This window comes from Mycetomoellerius zeteki, unplaced genomic scaffold (genome assembly GCF_001594055.1).
Source record: "Mycetomoellerius zeteki isolate Tzet28-1 unplaced genomic scaffold, Tzet1.0 scaffold421, whole genome shotgun sequence".
NCBI lineage: Eukaryota > Metazoa > Arthropoda > Insecta > Hymenoptera > Formicidae > Mycetomoellerius > Mycetomoellerius zeteki.
In genome coordinates this window covers 467,807-490,770 of record NW_017257416.1, presented here as the reverse complement: position 1 = coordinate 490,770, position 22,964 = coordinate 467,807, and the positions used below count along the sequence as shown (strand labels likewise).

The 22,964-nt window shown below is 34.2% G+C and overlaps 1 protein-coding gene across 1 annotated transcript in view; it reads left to right on the top strand.

Moving 5' to 3' along the window:
* Window positions 1-22,964, top strand: part of Lar (tyrosine-protein phosphatase Lar) — a 321,875-nt gene that overhangs the window by 272,724 nt on the left and 26,187 nt on the right. Inside the window, 1 exon segment of the mRNA XM_018454021.1 lies at window positions 867-1,049. Coding sequence (XP_018309523.1) covers window positions 867-1,049 — 183 coding nt within the window.

Genomic DNA, 22,964 nt, shown 5'->3' with positions numbered 1-22,964 from the left:
AAGGTTCAAAATATAGCTAATTATAGATTATGTTTAAACGATCTTCTGTCTATAAATCACACGTGCAGTAGTATCTATTAGTAAGCGCGCATTTTAGCGTTTAAACATTGTTCATTTAAATGTAGAATTCGTAATTGATCATACTTAGCACAACAATAAGCTTACACAATAATAAGCTTTATTATTTCACAAACCATTGCTTAAAATAAAAATTTACGGATATAACACATTTTTATTTAATTTTTTGAAAACTTTCTTACTGCAGTATTTTAATTCGCGAATTTCAGGACACCCTGTATATAGCATTATTTGATTATTCTGATATCTAAGAAGATCATACATCTTGTAGATGAATAACGGATGAAGCAGTCAAAAATTTTTGATCGATTATACTCAATGTGCGCAAACACGTCTGCATATATAAAAGCTCAAACAAATACAAATTAAACTCATGCAAGCATATGAGCTCAATGAACTCGCTGAACTCGCGCTATATCTTAAAATATAATATGAAATATCAAGTTACCTCGCTCTCAGGGAATATTAATGCAGTGATCCTGCAAATTCATGAAAATCATAACGACTTCAAATAGTATGTGCTCGTATAACATGTGCTTCTTAAAATTGTAGCCAGATTATTATTTAAATGTCACATTTATTATAAATTGCCTTACGTATGTTGTCTTATTACGATTATAAGTACAAATATATTCGCTTTTCAGGAAATTTTCTTAAAAGATGCATCAACTCCCGTCTTCTTTTTACAATATTATCAGCCTCTTACTGCATAATGCACCGATTACTACAGACTTTTAAGCTCTCCTACAATGGCTAATGACTAAAGATGTCTTTCTTTGCGATTACAGCGGAGAATCTACCGATGGGTTTTCCGATGATCACTCAAGCGCCAACGACGAAGGTAGTCGAGATGGGTCACAACGCTGTCCTTCTTTGCACTGCGGTTGGATCCCCGACGCCCATCATCTCCTGGGTACGAGATATGCTGCCTATCGATACGTCAAATCCACGATACACGGTTCTGGATTCCGGTAAGTAACCACCGCCTGTCGATCATTGCGATCAGTCTTTAATATCGTTCGACGAGAGACGTCGTTGTCGCGACGCGTGTCCCCGAAGGATCGAACCGGTTTTAGATATACCGGCTTAAATGCAAAAAAGTACTGCCTCATGAAATAAACGACATTATCGTGGTGAACAACGAACATTGCACTTTATTCGTGAGACGGGAAGTAGGCCGATAAAGGCCGAGGGGTGAGCGCGCAGGGGGAGAGAAATATGGTGTACGTGAGCGATCGAACGATGACAAAGGCTATGAAAGATAGAAAGATTAAGGGTGTTTGGCGGGTACACAGGTAGGGTAACAATAGGGGCGCCCCATCGGCGCGGGCGGCGCGCGACCAGTGGCGCATGTCATATCTCGTTGAGTGCCCGGGTGCGTAAGTCACTGTCAACTCGCGGCGGCGTTGATCGAGTGGTCACGCGATACGCGAACATCCAGCACATCCATCTCGTTTGCCGAGAGCACACCTGGCCCTCTCTCCCTCTCAGCTCGCACTTACCAAAGCGCACTTCGTACCCGAACGTGCGCGTTCATAACCGGCTGTAAATCGTATTCGCACTATACTTTGTCCGGTGCGCTTGCACGCGTTTAAAACGGTGTCTCTAGTAAGATTTTAAAGTGTTAAACTTAAGCTTTAAGGGTCTCTTTCAACAACCTTGGTTAAGCTAACCGATGGATGGGGCTCTGGATGGATTTAGCTTAAAATAAATTAAACCTCGGTTAAAAGTTAACCATGAATTGTGGAACTGGGCCTAAATGAACCCCATAACCGTCGGTTAGCTTAACCGAGGTTGGTGAAAGAGACCTTAAATCAAGCCGTACGAAATTGACCATCACAGTCGAATGTGAGGAGAACAATCGTCTATGATCGATCAATTTTTTATGGCTTAAGGCTTGGAGCTTAAGTTTTATGCCTTAAAATCTCATTGTAGACGCTGCTTAAGGGAATCCTAAAGTTGTCTGTTTTATTGATTCAGTAGGACTTACATACATACGATTTACATGTCATTGACACATTACTACACTTACTGCACATTAATATCACATGTACAAATTTTCTAACTAATCTTTCATATTAAGTATCTAAATCCATACAACCTTTTGCATAACGCATAATGCATAAAGGATAAGAAAATCAACCAGAGTCTTTTATTTCATAGGAAGGGAGAAGATGAAGAACTTTGATTAGTTCATTTTCTTATGCATTTCTTATGCGACTTCTGTGCTCCCGCCCTAAGCCAATTCTAAGAACTCAATATTGTTTGTTCATGTAATCCCAAGTCCAAACGAAGATAGTTTTACACGTATAAAGTATATAAAACAAATATTATCACAATGCGATGCTAGAAACCCATAACAAAACTGTAATTTTCCAAATTATTTTCATAAAGTTTTTTAATAATGATTTAATGGAATAAAGTCGACTGGTTTGAATTACATTACTGTTTATACTTTAATTATAGAAAAGGATTTTTAAAATAATTGTGTGCGTGCGTGCGTGTGCGTGGCTGTGTGTGTGTAAAGGCAATTAGAAAAATACTTTGAAAAATAATCGATAAAACACACAGGAATCCCCTTAACGATCCGACTTAGCGATCCACTTGACATTACATCGTTTTTCGATTTTGACGACGGCATCGATAAAAAGTTCGTAAAAGTTCCGTCAGATATCATATTCGCCGAAGTGGGTATCTTTGACGATGATCCTATTTCAAATCGCATTTTGCGCGATATGGCTTGCGAGGAATACGATAATGTCGTCAATAATCGAGCATACAAGATGACGGAATCAACTTGAATACATTATTATCGATGTTTCGTCGTTATTTATAATTCAGGAAGAACGACGGTACATAGCGTGTTTGACCGCTGTAACTACTGTCACATTTAACATGTACAGGCGCTTTAAAGATCTGCAGATGTACATTAATCGATCTTGCTAATGTAAACATAAAATGTTAAAGATCTCTTTATAAGCGTAACTTTATGGCAATTTACAAATATTCATTTTCGTGTTGTTAAAAACTTTTGTTTACGATCTATCTAAATATAATATTCATTAATTCAGAAATAACTGACTCGTGACTACTGGCATTTTAAAAGCATGAACATACTACTTTTAAAATCCTCAATCTACGCGTAAGACGTTAAAAACGAGTTACCATATAATCTCATAGCAATCTGCCCTCAATTCTAGATAAAATATCCTGATTACGACATAAATCCGACTTATATTGAGTCTTAAAAAACTTCTTTATTGCGATCTTTCTCTGACATGTTTTTTTTCGTACACTGTAAAAAAAGTATGTAAAATTACATGAATAATATACTATGTTAAAATTTTAGGCAAAAATTATTACTTTTACTTCTAACATATCTTTATATAAATGGAAAATTACAAGAATAATATATTTTATGATTTCAATATAAATGTACAAAATTTCTTGTGCAACAACATTATATGTGTAATAATAATAATAATAGTAATAATATATATGTACATATTATTTCATTTTTATGTACCTATATATTAACATTGCTTAAGAAAAATTGTACACAGCGAATTAATAAAGGAGAAGGTGGTATTATGGCACTCCAATTACATTTTACACAATAACTTTGTTAATAATTAATATTTAAGTTTAAAACTTGATAATTACATTCATTAAAATATTATTGAATCAATTCTGGACTCAAAGTTACGAAATATTTATTATTTAGGATACTATTAATAAAAATGTGGCGATATTGCATAATGACTCTAAGAAAAAAATGAGCGGTAATATGGCCTTCCATAAAAATAGCCTCAAAATATTAGTTTTGTTTAGAAAACAGTATTTGATTACAAAATTAACAATAAAGAAAAATATTTTAAAATGTATGCAAATGAATATACATAACTTCTGCATATAAGCTGCTCAGTACTAAAAATCTCAGTACTAAAAATAGTACACGTAATATAAACTATAGATTAACAGTAGAGTTACAATCAATTATCAAATAATTATTTTGATATGAAAACCTCAAAAAAGAGGTCATGAGTAATCAATATTCATAGAAGGCCACATTAGCAAAATGCCATGGTATTGTTTAAATTTGTATAACTCAAAATATATATAGTCAAATAAAACGTTAAATAGCAAATAACATACTCAAAAATATATATGGTATATTCGTATGATAATATGCTCAAGTTTAAAAAAAATGAAGAAGTAGGTGTAATTAAATGCTAAAGTGTACCAGAAACATTTCAAAATACTTGAAGGTAAAAATGCGTTATAAATGCTGGTTATTGAGTATTGGTAATATTAGCATCATGGTGTAACGGCGAGCTACTGAACTAATAATTCCATAAGTAATCATTAAGATTCGTTATTTAATAACGGAGATATTAAGGGAGACAATATATACACTGGCCATAATACTACCTCCTCCTCTACGTAAATATTTCTAGAAGCTTAACTTTAATTATAAATTTACTTTTGCAAATTATTTAATTACTGTAAAGAAGAACAATTTAATTTTATTTGTAAGTTATTTTACGCGTATGTAAATATAAACCTATAATACCCCTGGCAGAAATTTCATGCATTTTTTGAACAGCTACTAGACAGTTTATTAACTTCGGTCCAGTAACTGAGAAGTAAAACTTGGAATCTCAAAAATATAATGCTTTACTTGCAATTACTGGGCACAAAAGATGTGCAAAATCTGGACCCATTTGCTGAATAAAAATAGGAATTAGTGACTTACGCAGTATTTTAACTAATAAAAATTAATAAAATAACTACGTCTACACAAATTGCACATATTTTCATCAGGAAAACTAATTCAGAGCCACTGAATAAAATTCGATCAAGTTCTTGCTCATTCCTTACGCAGTATTGTTACAATTAATGAGAATACAATAATACTATACAGTAATTGGGCGTCTAAAAAACTGCATACATTTTTTCTAGCAGAATAATGGGTTCCAAAATTAATAATTATAATTGTTGTAATTTTACACATAATTTTTTTTACAGTGTAGTTAAATCTAATTGAGCAGGAAGAACGTTCTCGATCGTTGCATCATTGCTGAGTGGAAATTTCTTGCGCGAAATATATTAATAATATCCCCCCGAGCAAGTCGAAATAGAGCGATAAGGCGAACGAATAATTTTCTCACGCATTGCGGAATTTCGTTAAAGCGCGATGCTTCCCATTATCTTTTACCTTCAACACTTGTATAGGGCATGTCTTTATGCGCGTACGCACGTATATATGCGAATGTGTTTGTATAACGCTCACTTTGTTTTTATCGCGCGACGGTGGTATCATTATCGAGCGGCACGTCACGTAATACCAACATGCACTTGCCTGGACTATCTTTACGGTGCTCGTCGCAGTTTGCCGCGACGTGAAAAGTGTACATTAGATGCGGCGAAGCCGCCACTACGTATACGCTGCGTATACACGCAATACGTACGCAACACACCACACAGCATGCACATGTCTCGTGCATACAGGCGCATGTGCATGTTATGTATTATGGATACGTTTGCATAGCCTACTGACGGCATGCATCTCTGGGCCGTGCACGAACGAGCCGTCGATACTAAAGTTATTAGATATGTATATACTGCGACGGATAATGTACATTTTGTAATTTAGCTACACGTAGGTACTTATGGAAAGGACAATTTTGTTGAAGTGTCTAAAAATTTATCTAGATACAAATCTGAAAATAATTTTGTTAAATTCAAAATAATTATGATATAGAGACGTTCAAAGTGGTTACTAAAATGTCAAAAATTTTCGCAGTATTACTCGTGTTTGAAATTTCTACGTAATCATTTTGACGGTTTAACAAAATTATTTTCAGATCTGTATCCAGCAAACAAGCTGACGTTATTTATCGTCATTTTTATTCAAAATGACATCTTTACTGTTAAAATAACGATAAATAACATTAGCTTGCTTGCTGGGTAGATTTTTAGTTTTTTAATAAATTTTTTCCGTGATATTATCCCAACAATAATCGCATTCAGTTTGGAATTTTGCTACGTTTTGAACCAAAATAGTGGACGGATTACGCTACTCTGGGTACATCTAGTGGCTTTAGTCGATACACGCGCGATACGGTAATCTTGCTAGGAATTGCCATGAAGAAATTCTACAGAGGAGAAAACTCGTTTGACGAGCGAGATGCATTCGGCTGGAAACTCGATCTATGGCTGGTATGCGTGCCGGTCCACCTGATAAAGCTGCCGGTTCTGAAAATCGCGGGACGATCGAGAATGGAAATCTAAATGAGATCCACCCCGAATGAGTCGGCTCGATTCCTACCTTGGTCGTTTCCACGATCGATAGCTACGATAATGAAGTATGCCGGACGTTATGTAAATTCGTGCGGCATCGAGGCGGGCCGTTACGCGGCTATTATTATTGTAATTAGATGGGAGGAATAACGGGGTGTGTATTTTTAGTGTTTTTGCACCACGAAGAAAAGTTTGCCTATTACCGTTACGATTCACACGACGATACTATCCTTAATGGTTGCAACAGTACAATGATAATAAGTTCATTTAGAATACAGTGCAAATTTTCTCGAATTTCATTAACAGTTTCTGTTATTGTTTTATGCTGATAATGTTATTAAAAACAACATTAAGAATATCTAAATAAGAACAAATATAGAAAATGGCTAAAGTTAAAAAAAAAGTATGTGAATTTCTGTAATTAAATATCTTACACACCAATTGTATTTGGCTTATCATGACATTATGCAACAAGCAGTGCTTATTACAAAATTTTCTTGAATTTCATTTTTGATACATGTGCTGGTAATATTATTAGAAAAAACGCTAAGAATTAATGTTTGTGTGAAATGAAAATGACATTTTATTATATTTCTAGAGCATAATCTTTTTGCCGATATTATTTAATTAGTCAATAATTTTCTGTTAAGTTGCAAAATAATTGTTCCCTTTTCTGAAAAACTTAATTTTTTTAATTGTCATTTTTAAAACATAAAGAAACAACATTATGCAATAAACAATAACTAAGTTACACTCACAATGGCTAAAGTGGTTTTTACCTTTGCGTGTTAATCATACCGTGAATTACGTCACCCAGTATGCGTAAATTAAATTTATAGATGCAAGATGTATGATTATGCTATTTGTCATTGTAAACTTTATTGAATGGAAACAACGGTGCCACTGTCGACCGTAAGATCAAGTTAAGTGTAATTTAACGGAGAGGGGTTGATAACCCCTACCTCCATAAGAGGCGACCCCCGGAGTCGCATCAGTCACTCGCTCGCACCCTTAACATTGTTCGCGTGTCTTCGCGTGTACTTCGTATTCTTGAGTCGAAGGTGCACTCGCGGTATGCTGCTACCGTCGCGTTATATGCACGTACCGTAAAATATACGCCTTAATGTATCGCAAAAAGTGCATCACTGCAAGTCGATGTACTTTCTGGATATAGTGGCGCACCAAGTTCCGCGCAAGGGAAATGGATGGATGAGAAATAAGGAGGAAGGCGTGCGTCGAAAAGAAAAGAGGCGTGCGAGAACGAGGGCGAGGAGACTTGACGAGCCGACCGGGACGAAACGAGAGTTTTCATAAATTCCATCCCCGCGCTGACAAGCATTTTTCTCGTAAATCTTACCTGTCCTCGAACTCGTTAAGCGAAAGCTCGCTCGAAAATTGTACGCGCGCGCGCGCGTCGTTCGTATCTATCGCACGAACTGTTAACGCGTTTGCGGAACATCGCGCGATAGATTGTCCGCGTTTGGGAATTTTTTTGGGAACTGATGATGCATTCTTGACAGAGTATTTCATCGTTCCACTATGTTTTATCCTGAAACAAGAACTAGATGCCGCCAAATATCAGAGAGCGAAAATAACGTACGCCAATCGATCGATGCACTCGATACATCGTGTTTTCACGGAATAAAACACAAACTTCTCAATATACGCAATCCATTTTTCAAAGCCTATTTCGTAATTAAAGAAAAAAAACAGAAAATATTATTAACAAGAAGATAGAACTTCATGTGTGCACGTTGGTCGTACCGCACGCGATAGTATCTGAGCGTAAAAATGTATCTATGATGAGAATTTTTATCAAAAAACACTATTCTAAAAATACATTTCTTCCAAATACTGAAAAGTAACTACTATTAAATATTCTGTCGGTAAGGTTCTTTAAGGTTCTAAAAAAAGTTTATATTATAATTCGAAATCAAACCGACGAGAATAAATCAATTAAGAGAAATAATCCTATTTTCGGTCAAAGCGGATCTTAGTGTTTAATAATACTAATATGCAAATTTTTTGCAAATTTAATACATTTTTCAATTTTATACGATTAGGTGTATAAATAAGTTTCCATGTTTTTCTTTTCGAAAGTATATCTGTTAATATAAAAAGAACGGTACAAAGATTTCAAAGTATTTGCCTTTCAAATCTAACACTTTAACCATCTTTCAGGCAGCATACGGATATCGCAGCGAAAGAATATTTTGCAACACAATTTATCGTTCACACCGAAATCACCACTTAAATCTTTTAAATCAATTTTGACACGTTCTTTCAGACACGGTATTGTCTCACAAATTATTCTGGTTGCTTCAAAGACGGTTTTACCGCAGTAAAAATAGTGACGCAATGGCGAAATGCACCTTTTTAGCGTTCAATTAAATTAAAAATGTAGTTAATTGTCTAATTGTGAGAAACAACGCTTTCATAAAGGTTAATCAACTTTACTAGTAATTCAGCGCGAAAATTTAAATACATCATTGTTATAGCATTATCTAAAGTTGAACGCGGAAATTTATTCATATATCTAATATGTTGAGATATACATAAACATATTTTATATATTTTTTAGTATATGTTAAATTGCACATATAATTTATTATTAAAAAATTTGTACCTAGTAATGATATTTAGATTTTATCATAAAATAACGTTGAATGTCACCACACTTCATATGTGGATGCATTAATGTTTAATTCATTTTTGTTTACGTAACAAATATAATCGCGCATGTCTACCGCAGAAGAAACACAAATTCGGCACAGAGAAAATGTAAAAGAGAGAGAAGAGAGAGAGAGAGAGAGAGAGAGAGAGAGAGAAGAGAGAGAGAGGTGACGGATATTTTTTTAAAAAGATTGCAGTAGGAAACGATAGGTATTTTTCTCGCGTAGTTCATCGCGCAACAGTTACATATACATAGAATATCGCGTAGTTCGTTTTCGCAACAGTTACATATAGAATTATATGAAAATCACTTGTGCATACATATTATTCTAATCTTGCAGATTAAATTTGCTAAGCGGTTCGCCTTATGTCGTCGGCGGGAATTGAGCCGTTGCTAAAATTTTAACTCGCCTCGCAATCTCTAGTTGAGGCCCGCTCGTGCCCCAGATACTCGGTATATACCATTGTTTGCGTTAATTTACGGGAATAGCTACATCCGCGATGTACATTAACGATATCAAAGCGTCCTTGCTTGTCATAGAATAACGCTTGAGACTACGAAACTATTCTCTCGCATTTTCAATGCGCGCGATTAAATTCTGCGAGATGTTCGCACTTCGCACGTTACTACATCTACACAGTTGGAAAAAATGTGTTGAATTTAACATAAATCTCAAGTTCCAAACGGTCCACTCAAATTTTTGAGTTAATTTTACACAAGATGAATATGTTAGAAGGTAATACAAATATTATGTAAGAGAATAAATACAAAGAAAGATAACATCGACATAGTTTGTAAACATACCGTGGGAACATATTTTTTTCAGAAAATTAACATTTATGACATGTTATTAACATATTTCATTCATTTGTCTTAGAATTTACGTTTTAAAACACATTATTTTTATAATTGTATGATTTTGACTTTAAGAAACATTAAATGTCAATTTTACAAAAAATCTTTAAATAATATAATATAATCACATTATGTTAAATTAACACTCGAATATGTTAAAAAATTCAACACAAATTGTTAACACAACGTGAGTGGACCATTTCCAACACAAATACACAAATTTTTTTACTGTGTAGCATAGAAGAACCGTAAAAACACGACTACGTTTCCGCATAGCATGTAATATTATACGTAATAATAATAATAATTAATATTTTTCCATTAAATTAACGCAAACTACATATATAGAACTATATTAAGTCTCGGTCGTGTTATAAAAAATTATAGTTACTTTCAAGTTTATAATTTACGCTAAATAATAAAATATTAATTCAAACGGACTCTCCAGATTCAATCAAAAATAGGAAAATTTTAATTGAGCAAATGAAAGTACTAAAAACGACGCGCTAAATTGTTGCGCTATTAAAAAATAGAATATTATTTCTTAATTATATCAAGTACTTATATAAAATGTTCCCGCGTCATTTTTAATACTCTTATTTATCCTGTTAAAATTTTCTTATTTACACTAAATAAATTTTGAATATATTTTATTTATTTGGATATATATTCTCAAACGTTAAATTATTAAGGGTCAATAAGAATAACTCATTTGCTGTGCAGATACATATTTGTGTACTCTATCATATTTTGTCTCGTGCATTGAGAAGAATATAATCTGGATTAATTAGAATTCTGATTGAAAATGGACGAATTAGAATCTTCTGGTTAAATATACTAAATTCCGGTTGACATAATCGGAATTCTGATTGATATTAATCATAATCTTCTGGTTCGTCTATTTTCAATTAGCCATTTTTCTCAATGTAAAAAGATGCTATAAAATTTTCTTTGGTTTGTATTTGGCGAATGTGCGAAGTTTGCTTAAACAATCGAATTTTGCAGTTTCACCCTTAAAAATATTATAATAATTAAAATTATCCATTTCATACTCCCGATGCAGATACAATTGATTTTGTCTTGTAAGAGCAATATTTTGCCATGACATTTTTTTACATGTTTTATGAAACTGCGAAGCTTGCTGAAGAGTTGGATTTTGCAATTTTTTTCCTTAAAATAATAAATAAGATCTGCACTATAGTGCAGATCGAATGAGATATCAGAACAATTTTCTATTTTACTTTTTTTCCAAAAAATCGCTCTTTAGCAAGACGCAAACATTTCTTCTTACAAATATTGTAATTATATTACAATCTTTTGAATATTTTAGCTATAATTTAATAAAATAGAAATTTATCTTTATAGCCAATGTCTTCACCATGTCTCCTACCAACCCTTAATAAAGTATATTTTAAAAAAGAAGAATCTAATCTGTTATATTATACAGAATATTATACAATATATGGATAAATATATACAGGGTGTCTCACAACTACCGCATTTTCTCTTAAGAACGTATTCTTGAGGTAATTTTGAGATGAAAATCCTAATACAAAAATGTCGAGGCTACAATAGTTTTTGAATTATAATTGGTTAAAGATAGTGCGTAATTCAAAAATTATTATAGCCTCGATATTTTCGTATTAGGATTTTCGTCTTAGAATATTCAAAAGAATTCAGAAATAATAACATAGAGCTATAAAAGTGAAATGATTTTTTACTTATAAACATTTAAAGTTAGCTTATAATTCAAAAAATTATTGTAGTCTCGACATTTTCGTAGTTGTGAGACATCCTGTATAAGTAACGCAGGATTATGAGATTTGATGAGAAATTAGGAATTTCGCGAGAGGTTCGGCTTCATGAACAACATGTGAGCAACATATTAAAGTACACATTAAACCCGCGCCGATAAGTCGTGCTCGTTCTCTCAGAGAACTTCGATGCGCGATTACGCGACGGCAAATTTAATTAGATACGCGGGTGCATAAGTTTAACGTTTCATTTAATCTTCAGCCGGGCATCTTGTTGAAAGACGGTTTGGCTCGGTACGGCCCTTGAGGAAATCTTTCTCTTTCTCACTGATCGTCGCATGGGCGTCGTCTCGTAGAAGCGCAACGACGCAGGCAAAACTTAACACGGCGAATCGTTAAATTATATTTTGCAGTTCTCCGCTCGTAAAGCCGCGAACGAAGTGATGGTGCGCGACGGGGATGAGGTAAGAGCGGAAAGCGTTGGTTAGCGCTTCGTCAACACTCGTAAAATTCCCCGCGTTAAAACCCCCGGAGCTTGATGAGCGAGCACCGAACTTCAGAACAAGTAACGTAATATAGTGGCGCGACTTAACGGTGCCCTAACTGAAGACACCGCGTCGCGACGGGATGATCGTGGATGTCAGATTGTCTTGGAGATTAAAGAAGAGGAAAAAGATAGGAAAGAAGAGAAGAAGATTAGACTTTCTTACGCTCTCAGAACATCTGCGATGAAATTATTACGATAATAAATTGAGAAAAGTACTGGAGAGATAATAATCATTCAAAAGAAAATGAGATTTGTATTTTGATCATTTCAGAAACTTCATAAGTCAATTTTTTTTTGTCGAAATTGACGTATTAGGGGATTTAAAATTCCCGAGAAAAGGGAAAATACACAACAATATCGTTTCCTTCAAACTACATTAATCAAACGTTCTTAGATATCATGTCTAGAAAACTGTCATTGACATGAGAAACGGTAACTTGCAGTGACTTACGTTTTCGTTACAATAATAAATCACTTTAGCATGCTGAAATTCAATGTTACTAGTTTGCTTTTTTATGAAGTGTGTATATTTAAAAAAATGAAGTTGAATATCTATTTCAAGCTGCAACTTGTTATTTTCGAACATTTTTAGAAGTCCGTCATTACATTTACATAATTAAAGAATCCTAGATTATATGTACGAAAATGCTCATTTACTTCTGAAACAATTTAAGTCAATATTTTCAATATTATTTTTATTTTGAAAATAAGTTTTAAAAGAGATATGTTTTCTCCATTCATTTAATATATAAGATAAGGGCATTCTTTTTACATATTTTTAATTATTTTTAATATTACAGTAATAAAAACTAGAACGTTTCTTCAATCTTCAAAAACTATATTTTTTACTTATATTCTGAAAAAATCGATTCAAATAAAAGACGAAATTTATATACTTGATAGTTACGATTAAATCGTTAATTTTTAGATCTTTATTTATATTTCATGCCTTTTTGCATTCATATATTATCAAACATCATTAAGAAGGTTATCGCGAAGTCCGAAGAAAAAAAAGATGAAATAATCGGGATCAACCTTATTTAAAATAAAGGACCCTTCAAGTTTCTCGGCGGGTAGTTCCTTAAACTCCACGATTATTGTCGTGATAATACAACAATGTTCGCTTAATGTCTGCGGTGTTCTTATCACATGCGCTTCATTTTTAACTCTCCGTGCAGTGTTTTCCGGGCCTAACCGTAGCGTGCTGCATTTTTACGACTACGCATAACCGCAACACTTTTAATCATCGTGCCTGAAGTAAACCGAGCGCGAGTCATCAAATTAACGCGAATCTCGGGTTTCATCGGAGGAAACGAGGAGGAGGCGCGCGTGTTTTTTGTGTAAACACGTCATGATGGTCTACGCGATAAGATTTTCTCCGACCCATTAGTCTGAGTTAATAACGAAGAAAAACCAAGTTTGACACAAACGACGTGACGAGCCGCGCGAGCACAATATTAGTCTTATTACCTCTTCATTTTTCTACTCTTTTGTTCAGCCTTTTTGTTTACTTTATACTTAATGATTGTTCGATGATTATTCTTTTTTACGATTTTGATGTTTTAAAAACATATTGATCCTTTAGAAGTTAACCCTTAATACACACAATGATTTTCCAGCTCTTTATTACACGTGACAAGTGATTTATGTTCCGGATTAATTTTTATCATTTTTAGGTTTGGTTTTTCATTTTCTGGTTTTTATGATAAAAATTGTTTTTTTAACTACATTGAAAAAAATGCTTGTAATTTTACATGGAAATTACGTTCGTGACTGAAAAATTACCTAAATATTATATGATTGGAAACTTACAATTTCCAGTAAATTTCCAATCATATTTAAGTAATTTAGATAATTTTCCAATGAACATGTAATTTCCATGTAAAATTATATGCATTTTTTTCAGTGTACGATTAATCAGTAAACTGATAATTTTATAGTGATAACTTTAAAAGTTATTCACTACAAAACCATCAGTTTAGTAATTAACTACAGATAAAAAAAAATACAAGCTTTACATTATCGTCAAGTTAAGTCTATAACCAGAAGTGGAAAAATCGGGCCTTACAAGTACGTAAAAATTATTAAGCTTGCTTATATAATAATATAATATATAATAATATAATATTAATATACTTTAATTCTGACATGTATCTTTAAAAAGTATATTTGTATATGAAAGCGCACTAAGAAAAATGCGCTGGTTGAAATCTGGTTGGATTAAATAATAATTCTGGTGGAAAATGGACGAATCAGAATTTTCTCGTTAAATCTACTAAAATTTTAGTTGAGATAACTAGAATTCTGATTGATATACAATAATTATTCTAGTAAAAATAAGAATTCTAGTAGATTTTACCAGAAATATTGTATCAACCAATATTCCGGTTATCTCAACTAGAATTCTAGTTGAGATAGAATTCTAGAATAAATTTAACTAGAAAATTCTGATTCGTCCATTTTCAATCAGAAATTTGTTTCGGTGCGAGTATTTGTAAAGTTGTGTTTAAAAAAAAGAAAAGGCTAGAGACCTTTATTTAATCAAAGCTTCTAGTATTTCAAAGAAAAGAAGTGCACAGGACGCAAATGACTCGATCGTGTAACGAAGGATTAATTATGTGTTCTTTCAACGCGTACAGTAATTATGGTTTCGGGTTATTGCAACTGTTACAATTATCCTGTACCATGGCCGCTTACAAACTCCTCATATTGCAGTTCATTACCTTTGATATCGTAGCATCGATTAACACACTCGCGTCACATGCAGCTTGACGTGGCACAATGGCCAACGGTGTTATTAAATCGGCTCGTGCGATCCACCACTGAAATTCATACTATACACAGTTCGATGTCGTGGGCCATGCCTTTTGTCGGTGTTTGCAAAATTTTGCACACTGAGCCCGTCGATGAGCTGCGAGCAACGAAAGGAAGTAAAAGTTCGAAACAAGTTCCCTGGTAGAACGAGTGTTTCAGGTTTAATAGTAATGCTGAAATTTCCGAATGTGCGTTTCCTTTTCAGACGGTTTCTTAACCCCATCGTTTTCACTCCTTTTCTCCTTCGCTCTCTCACTCCTAGTCTCACTTTGGCCATAGTGAGATGAGCGCGTCTTCCACCTCTTCCACTGTCACCGTAGCTCCCCCAGATCCTCAGTGAAGCTCTCCCGGGCCCATTAGACCACCCTTTACCAAGGGAGTTGACTTATGACACCAGCTACGCGGAGGGAGCTTGAGTGAGTTACTCTTTTCGCGGTGGGAGGAACTCGATGGTTGAGGCAGAATGGGTAAGAACGAGGAAGGATAAAGGAAAAAGAGCGGCGTTACCCGATATACCCTCGGAGAGAAGCGGATCTTCTCCGTTGTTTTTCGCTTTACAAAGACGCACGGTGAAACGCGAGGAAGAAGAGAGCGTTCGTTATCTTAAACGACGCTTCGTCAAAAGAACGGGTACCACCCCTCCTCGTGCAACGACAAACGGGAGTTCGACGGGATTCTGATCGCTAAAACAACAATGTTCAAACAAAGCTGGCACTGCGCCAAGAAATCGCAATTGCATGCGATAGGAAACTCGTACGAGCAAGTGGAGCACCAGTCGTCGCATTTCCACTTTAATTAATCCGGATAGGCAGAACTCGGCGCTAACCCCTAAATAACTGGCGCAAATTCGTTTCGTCGCTGTTATTCCGGCAAGGGCTCCACTGTGTGTGTGTGTATATATAGCTGCACCCTGACAATCGTCCAAAGCATTTCTCACGACCTCTTCGTGCCCGCATAATGCTCCCGATTGTCCTTATATTAGCACAACGCGTCGCTTTCGACGGTAATTTCCCATCCATGCCTTTGATTCGGGATCAAATTCAGGTCGCGCTTACAATCGAGCTATGCCACTGGAAACTGTCTCTTAACGCAATTGAGATCCGGAATCAGCATTGACGTATGGCGACATAGTTACGATTTAACAAGCGGAACATAGGGGCCCGAAAGAAAAAAAGATCATTGTCTTTTCTCTTTTTTATTTATACATGTTAATTTTAAAAATTCAGATTTATTTGGAAAATGTGTTTGCAAAAAGTTGCTCTTTGAATTTTTTCCGCATTTAATTTTTAAATGTGTATTCATAACCATCGAATCTTTAAATAAAGAATATAGTTTTTTTTTTCATTCATATTTTTGTATCCAACTTTTTATCGAGTCTTTGATTGCATTCAACCTAGAGAGAAAAATTGGAAATGCGATTATTTTCTGAATCCTTTTTAACGATCAAAAAATATAAATCATAAAATCGCAGATGTAAACTCTAATGTAATTGAAATGAAATTCCACATTGAATACACACGTCGGGATTAAAAAGTGTCGACGGACGGTATCGAAGGTATACGCAACGTACACTTTGGAATGCTTTCGAGGTGTAAACATATTTCCTATTTGTATTCTATCCGGATGGAATCCTGTATTCACCGAGTTGTGCGCGTCGAATTCATCCCCGCTTCATCCTTCGATTCCACCCTGCGTTGCATGCTACCCAGAAGGGGAGATGAGGCGAAGAGACAGAGCGAGACGATGCATTTCATGTATTCGTGTCGTACGTGCATACGTATGCACGTAGGTGTATGTGTGTATATTTGTACATGCGTACATGCGTCGCATTTGCTCCCGTAATATTAAATGTAAGAGAAGATATTTCAATATTGGTCGGTAAACACACAAATAGCACGGCCGTATACGCCCTTTTGCCTGCATCGTGTACACACATACTCATGCCGTTGCATATCTCTACTGCAATTGTCCAAGATCTTGCGGAAAGGCCCGAGAAAAATGCTGTCGCTGTGCCTAGTGACAAGCAGAACGTGTTGCCCGAAGCTTTCGAGACACGAATACAATTTTCCTAAGCGTAAGGAAAATTCGACACTTTCTGCATATCCGACTGGCACATCCGTCGATCGCGAAGTTTCGTCTGGATTGAATCAGTCACTTGGAAAACAACGTAAGGACACTTTTGTATCTCGCACTTATTCATTTCTCGTCTGCCTTTGTACTTGGACCCAAGAATAGTTACATGGAGTATTTTCACATTCTGTGAATTGTTGTAAAATATTGTTTTGTATAGATGTTATTTAACACATTTTCTTTCGTTTTAATAACTTTCTTTAAAGTTCTTTACAAACTTTTCAATACACCGAAAGAACGATTTTGCTAATATAGTTTTAATGTATTTAGCTATATAGTTTTAATAGTCTTAATATATTTAGCTAGATACAGATCTGAAAATAATTTTGTTGGATCATTAAAATAATTATGTAGGATTCAAACTGGTTAGTAGAATATCAAAACTTTTTGTAGCATTGCTCATCAGGCTTAAGATTCTTATACGTAATTATTTTCATGGTCCAACAAAATTCTTTTCAGATCTGTATTTAGCTCAATTTTTAGATACTTCAACCAAATTATTCTTTCCATATATATGATTCCATCGAAAACTTGCAATAAAAAGGCGTTATATAAATTAAAATATTCATTTTCTAGAATTAATTGGGACCTAAAAACGCTCCAGGTGATTGTTTACATAAAAATAATCAGGTAATTATTCCCGGGACTGTCTTAATATATTTTATGTAGTATCCTACGTTTTATAAAACAGAATTTTTTCAATTTAGCTAACCTTACATTTAACGTAATTCAGTCGCGTAGAGTGTTTCTCTCACACTCAAATATTATATCTCACTTGTCATTTTTTTTAATGATTTACAATTAAATAAAAATTAATATTTTGTACATTTTTTAGATAAAGATAAGTACAAAAAATTTATTTAATTGTGAAACAATTTGCGCTAAATATAATAATATGTATAAACAGCATTCATACATTTGGCGAATTTATAAAGCCGGGGGTAACTTAAATACCTCAGACAGATTAATAAAGGATTAATATATCGTACAATTCTTTACTTATAAAACATAATTTATAAAGAATCTCGATAGTGTACACAGATTCTATCTATTTTTATATCTTACAATTAAAAAGCGGGAAATTTCAAGCTAAATGTCCGTTTAATAGCTCACTTATCTCAAATCTTTATCTAAGTTATTGATGACAAATTTCTCAATGAGTTTGAAGCCGATTTTTTCTCGTAAAATATCTGCTGTTGCTTTATATACCAAAGTTCGTGAAAGTCGTTAATTGTCATGTACTGAGAATATCGATCGACCTAGCGCGAGAGGGCCGTGGTATTCACCTATTATTTTTATTCAGCCACGTATCTTGTTGCACATCTCGTGGATGTAAAAACAAAATGTACCAGCAACAACTATTTAATAAAAACAAGACATTATACGCCGAAATAAAATATGGAAATAGAAGCGGTTTCCGTAATTTTATGTACGGGAGATACGATATTAAAAATTACGTTTGAATCGATTCATTTCTTATGCTCCTTGTCATAAAATACAACACAAACTCAGCCATTTACACATGTATATGTATTGCATCCACCTTCGAGATAAAAGAACAGTATTAAAATTGTCTCAAGATATACCTACAACATTTTCTTTTAATAATATTGCGTGCGTGCGTGCAGTGTGTATGTGTGTTCTCACATACGTGTACATATATCATTAAAATAAAAAATAAATACGAACTATCGTATTTTTTGATTGCAAATTAAATTTGAAAAAAGCGTGTATTTTGAGTTACATGACGATTAAAATTCATGACATATATTTAGCATTTAAAATTATTTCAAAAAGTAACATTAAAAGTTAAAGAGTACACTGAAAGAATATGCATAAATTTTTTATATCTAGTTTCAGAGAATAAAAACAATTTTTCACACTGAAGGATCTCGGGAACATAGAGATACATCGCATTATCTACGCATTCAACTATTTCCATTTCAAATATTCCTGACTTTGACACACTACCCGGCGATCAATACGGTAAACTGGGATCATGAAAAGTTGAACAGGTATTATGTTGGTGGCTTTTAACGCAAATGTCTCTTCATGTTTTCTGTCATAATATATGCCAATCATATTTAAAGCTATTCGCGCGCGTGTGTTGATTATTTAAAATTTATAAGAAACAGCCCGTATGATGTACCGTTCATTTTGAATCAGGTCCACGCGTGTTCGAGATCTAATTGTTCATTATCGCCGGTAACACGTACTTCTATACAGTCCCATGAATATTTTAAACGACTATTACACCGTAGAAATGTTATCGTTGAGTCAATGGTGTAATTCGAGCGTTTACCTGTTAACTCTGTATTGTTCTTTACATTTTGCATGTATACGCAATAAAACAAGAAGATATGACATTCCGACAATGGAACATTAAAACGATCGTTAATAAAATACGTAAAATGAAGAAAAAAAGACGTTAATTATTTTTAATATTGATGTGCTTGAAGAAACTTTCCGTTATAATGTAATTCAATTATGTGCGCCCGCGCGATAGCATAAGTTATTAAAAATATTAAATTGCGGTAATAAATAGTGAACCATTATAACATTAAAATTTTTTTAAAAAGTAAAAATTTCACTTTTTAAAAATAATTTACAATCACACATACACATGCATCAATTTGAAGAAATTACATAGTTAAATCTCAGCAAAGACTGAAATACAATGAAATTATATATTTGCTGGATTAGAAAATAAATTCCAACAGACGCGAAAATTTGTCAGGGAATTTGGAGATATTTGACATTAACCCTCTGTCGACACAATGTTAAATTTTAAAGATATAGTTGATTTGTTAACTATGAGTTATCTAATACATAAATTTAAATCTGTAAAAAATAAGTAAAATAAACTTTTAATCCAACTTTTATGATATTAAAAAAAACTTGTTAAAATATGTAAGAATTTTTTTCAGATTTTTATACAGTCCGGAATACTGTAAAAATCTGTACTGAAGTTCGAAGATTCAGGGTGAAGATTGTGGACAAAGAGTGAAAATTTTACATTGTCGACAAAGGGTTAAGTCAAAGTAAAAATTAATTAAAAAAGATTAAAAAAACATCGATTAAAAATGATAGTAGCGCAATAAATTCCAATTCCATTCCAAGTCAATGCTAACTTTAAATCTAAAAATTGTAAAAAAAAAAGAATCAAGAAGTCGATATATTCTTTATATATTTGTTGTTCGCATGAGAAGAGAAATTTTCCGGATGGCGGACGTGTTGGGCTATACTCTTCGCCAGGTATAACTTTTTCGCCTCGATGCGCTAACAATGCGCACGTGATTCTATCGGGATAACAATACGACCTCGCAGCGTTCCTTCCTGGTCGGCTTACGGGAAATTGTAGATGAGGCACGATTACGTATTCCGATCGTACGCGATATCAGTCCGCCTCACTTCTCACTCGTGATGGAGTGTTTTCTACTCTCGACCCTTACTCTCTCTTCCGTTTCTTTCCCGTCTATCTACCAAATACTTTACCGAATTCTATCCTAGCGAGTTCTTTCCTTACCAGGGCTATCTCGATAAATCGTAGTACCTGGTGTAAAGTTAAAACGCTCTCACAGTCTATTTCTATTACATATATAAAATAAATTTTACGTTATTCTATTATATGTGTATAAAATTAATTTCACGTTAGATTTAGATATATTCTAATTATAATATGAATACTATACATTTTTTTACAAACTCTCAATTAGACTACAATCATACAAAATCATTTTTTTAAATTTTATCAAATGATTCGTATAAATTAATAAAATCAGACGTTTAATAAAAAATGAAGACAAAAGATTGAAAATGATCAGCTATCACAACTATACCTAAGTTCTAAAGTATCCTGTTTGAAGTAATGCAATTGAATTTCCGTCTTATCGTTGATAGAGCAAGGTTCAAAGTTTTTTTTACCTATAGTTTAGGATCTTATAGTACCAATTGGATTATATAATTGTCCAAAAAATTTCGCTTCAGATCCAAACGATAAATGTTGCTATAGTTGAGGATTAAGATAATAACTTATTGGAATAGCTATAATTATATACAAGATTTTTAATTAAAAGTGAGAAACAAGCTTCCAAAAATTCTAATTACGGCGCAATCATCTTCATCGTCCCTTTTCTCCACGATCAAAGTCACAATCGCAATGCGCTGAAAACCGCCACGTATGGCACGTGAATCTACTCGGACGGATAACGAATTCCGAAATCGGCTCGGCAGCCTGCGAAATTAACAACCGCGCCAGGTCACGCCGATAATTGCGGACTCCGTTTTAAGCCGGGGGCCATAATAACCAAACGGAGCCCTTTAACAATTCGCGCACATGTTTCATTCGTTTGTTCACTCGCAAGGGAAACAACGTACCGATCCGCGCATGATATTTGTCTTCCGGGGAAAAAATATTCCATATAGTTTACTGCGAGTTTCAAAGTAAACCAATCCACCTATTCGTGTAGTCGCGTTTTCATCTCGATATAGCCTGACGCGATTCATAAACGGCCATCAGACAAAATACTCCGCAATCCGTGTGTTTCGTTTTCGGAATACGCGTCATGCATCTTATTATATCATGCAACTATGGTTGCATCAAAAGTATCGCTCGAAACTAATCGCCTTTTGTAATCATATAAAATCTGTAGTCACTTAAAACGTTTATTCGATTTACTTGTGGAAGGTAGAAGAAAAAAGTTTGCTACCATCGTCTTTGATTGCGGAGACGAGTGGCTATTCAACGAGAAAAGAAGAAGAGTTTCATGCAATCGTAGCGTCACGACGTCCTTCACAATTTATTTGCACTAGCCGTTTTATCTTACCTACGATCATCCTCTAATTATAACCATCATTGTCGATAAAACGTTTGAAATATTGAAAGCGAACAATCGATCCCAGCGGCAATCCCCCGTTCTATTCCATTCTCAATTCCCGGTATTCGCCAGTGTGTTTATTTTACGAATGGATAGGGCGGTTCTTCCGTTGGTGAAGAAGGTCACGGGAAGGGTTTGAATTATACCGGACCGGTAATGACGTCAGCGAAGATAATCACATGCCTCGCAACGGTCAGTTCATCATCGCGGTATCACGGTCTAACTGATACATCGTGGAACCCCCGCACGAACCTGAGAGCCGGACGCAGAAAACAGAATGTATGAGTCAGGGTGGGAAAAGGAGAGGAAGGGTGAGAGAGAGAGAGAGAGAGAGAGAGAGGAGGTCGACCTTTTCCAACCCTACCGAGCTCAACATCTCCGCAGAACGTGGTAGGAACTTTATTAGCAGTGGAAAAATGAAGTAAAAGACGCAACAAGCAGCATAGAATATAGACGTCCACTCAAACGTGGTTCCGTCGAGCTCGTTACCACATACATATTATCATACTTTTAAATTTAATTACACAAAACGGAGATTGCTCAGAACTAAAAAATATTTCGACATTCATTCTCACATTATTTCTGATGACCTAATAAATCTGCGCTATTAAATAAGAAATCTGGTTGTATTAATTAAAAATGTTAAAAATATTATTTTTAAAAATCAGTAATAATAACGATAACAGTAATATGTATTAAGTTCTTTTCTGTTTTATCTATAACTAATTTGTAATTTGTTATACAAAGCAGCCGACTTAATGGGTGATTTTTATGAATCGTTTGCCATTTATCGTTAGAATCATCCTATTACATCGTATTTTATGCTATATTTTAACTTAAAAATATCTCAAAGTGCCATTTTTCACACTTAAATCTTTTCGGAAATATGATGTAAAAGAGCACTTTTATTAGTAATTTTGCTAATAAAGGTC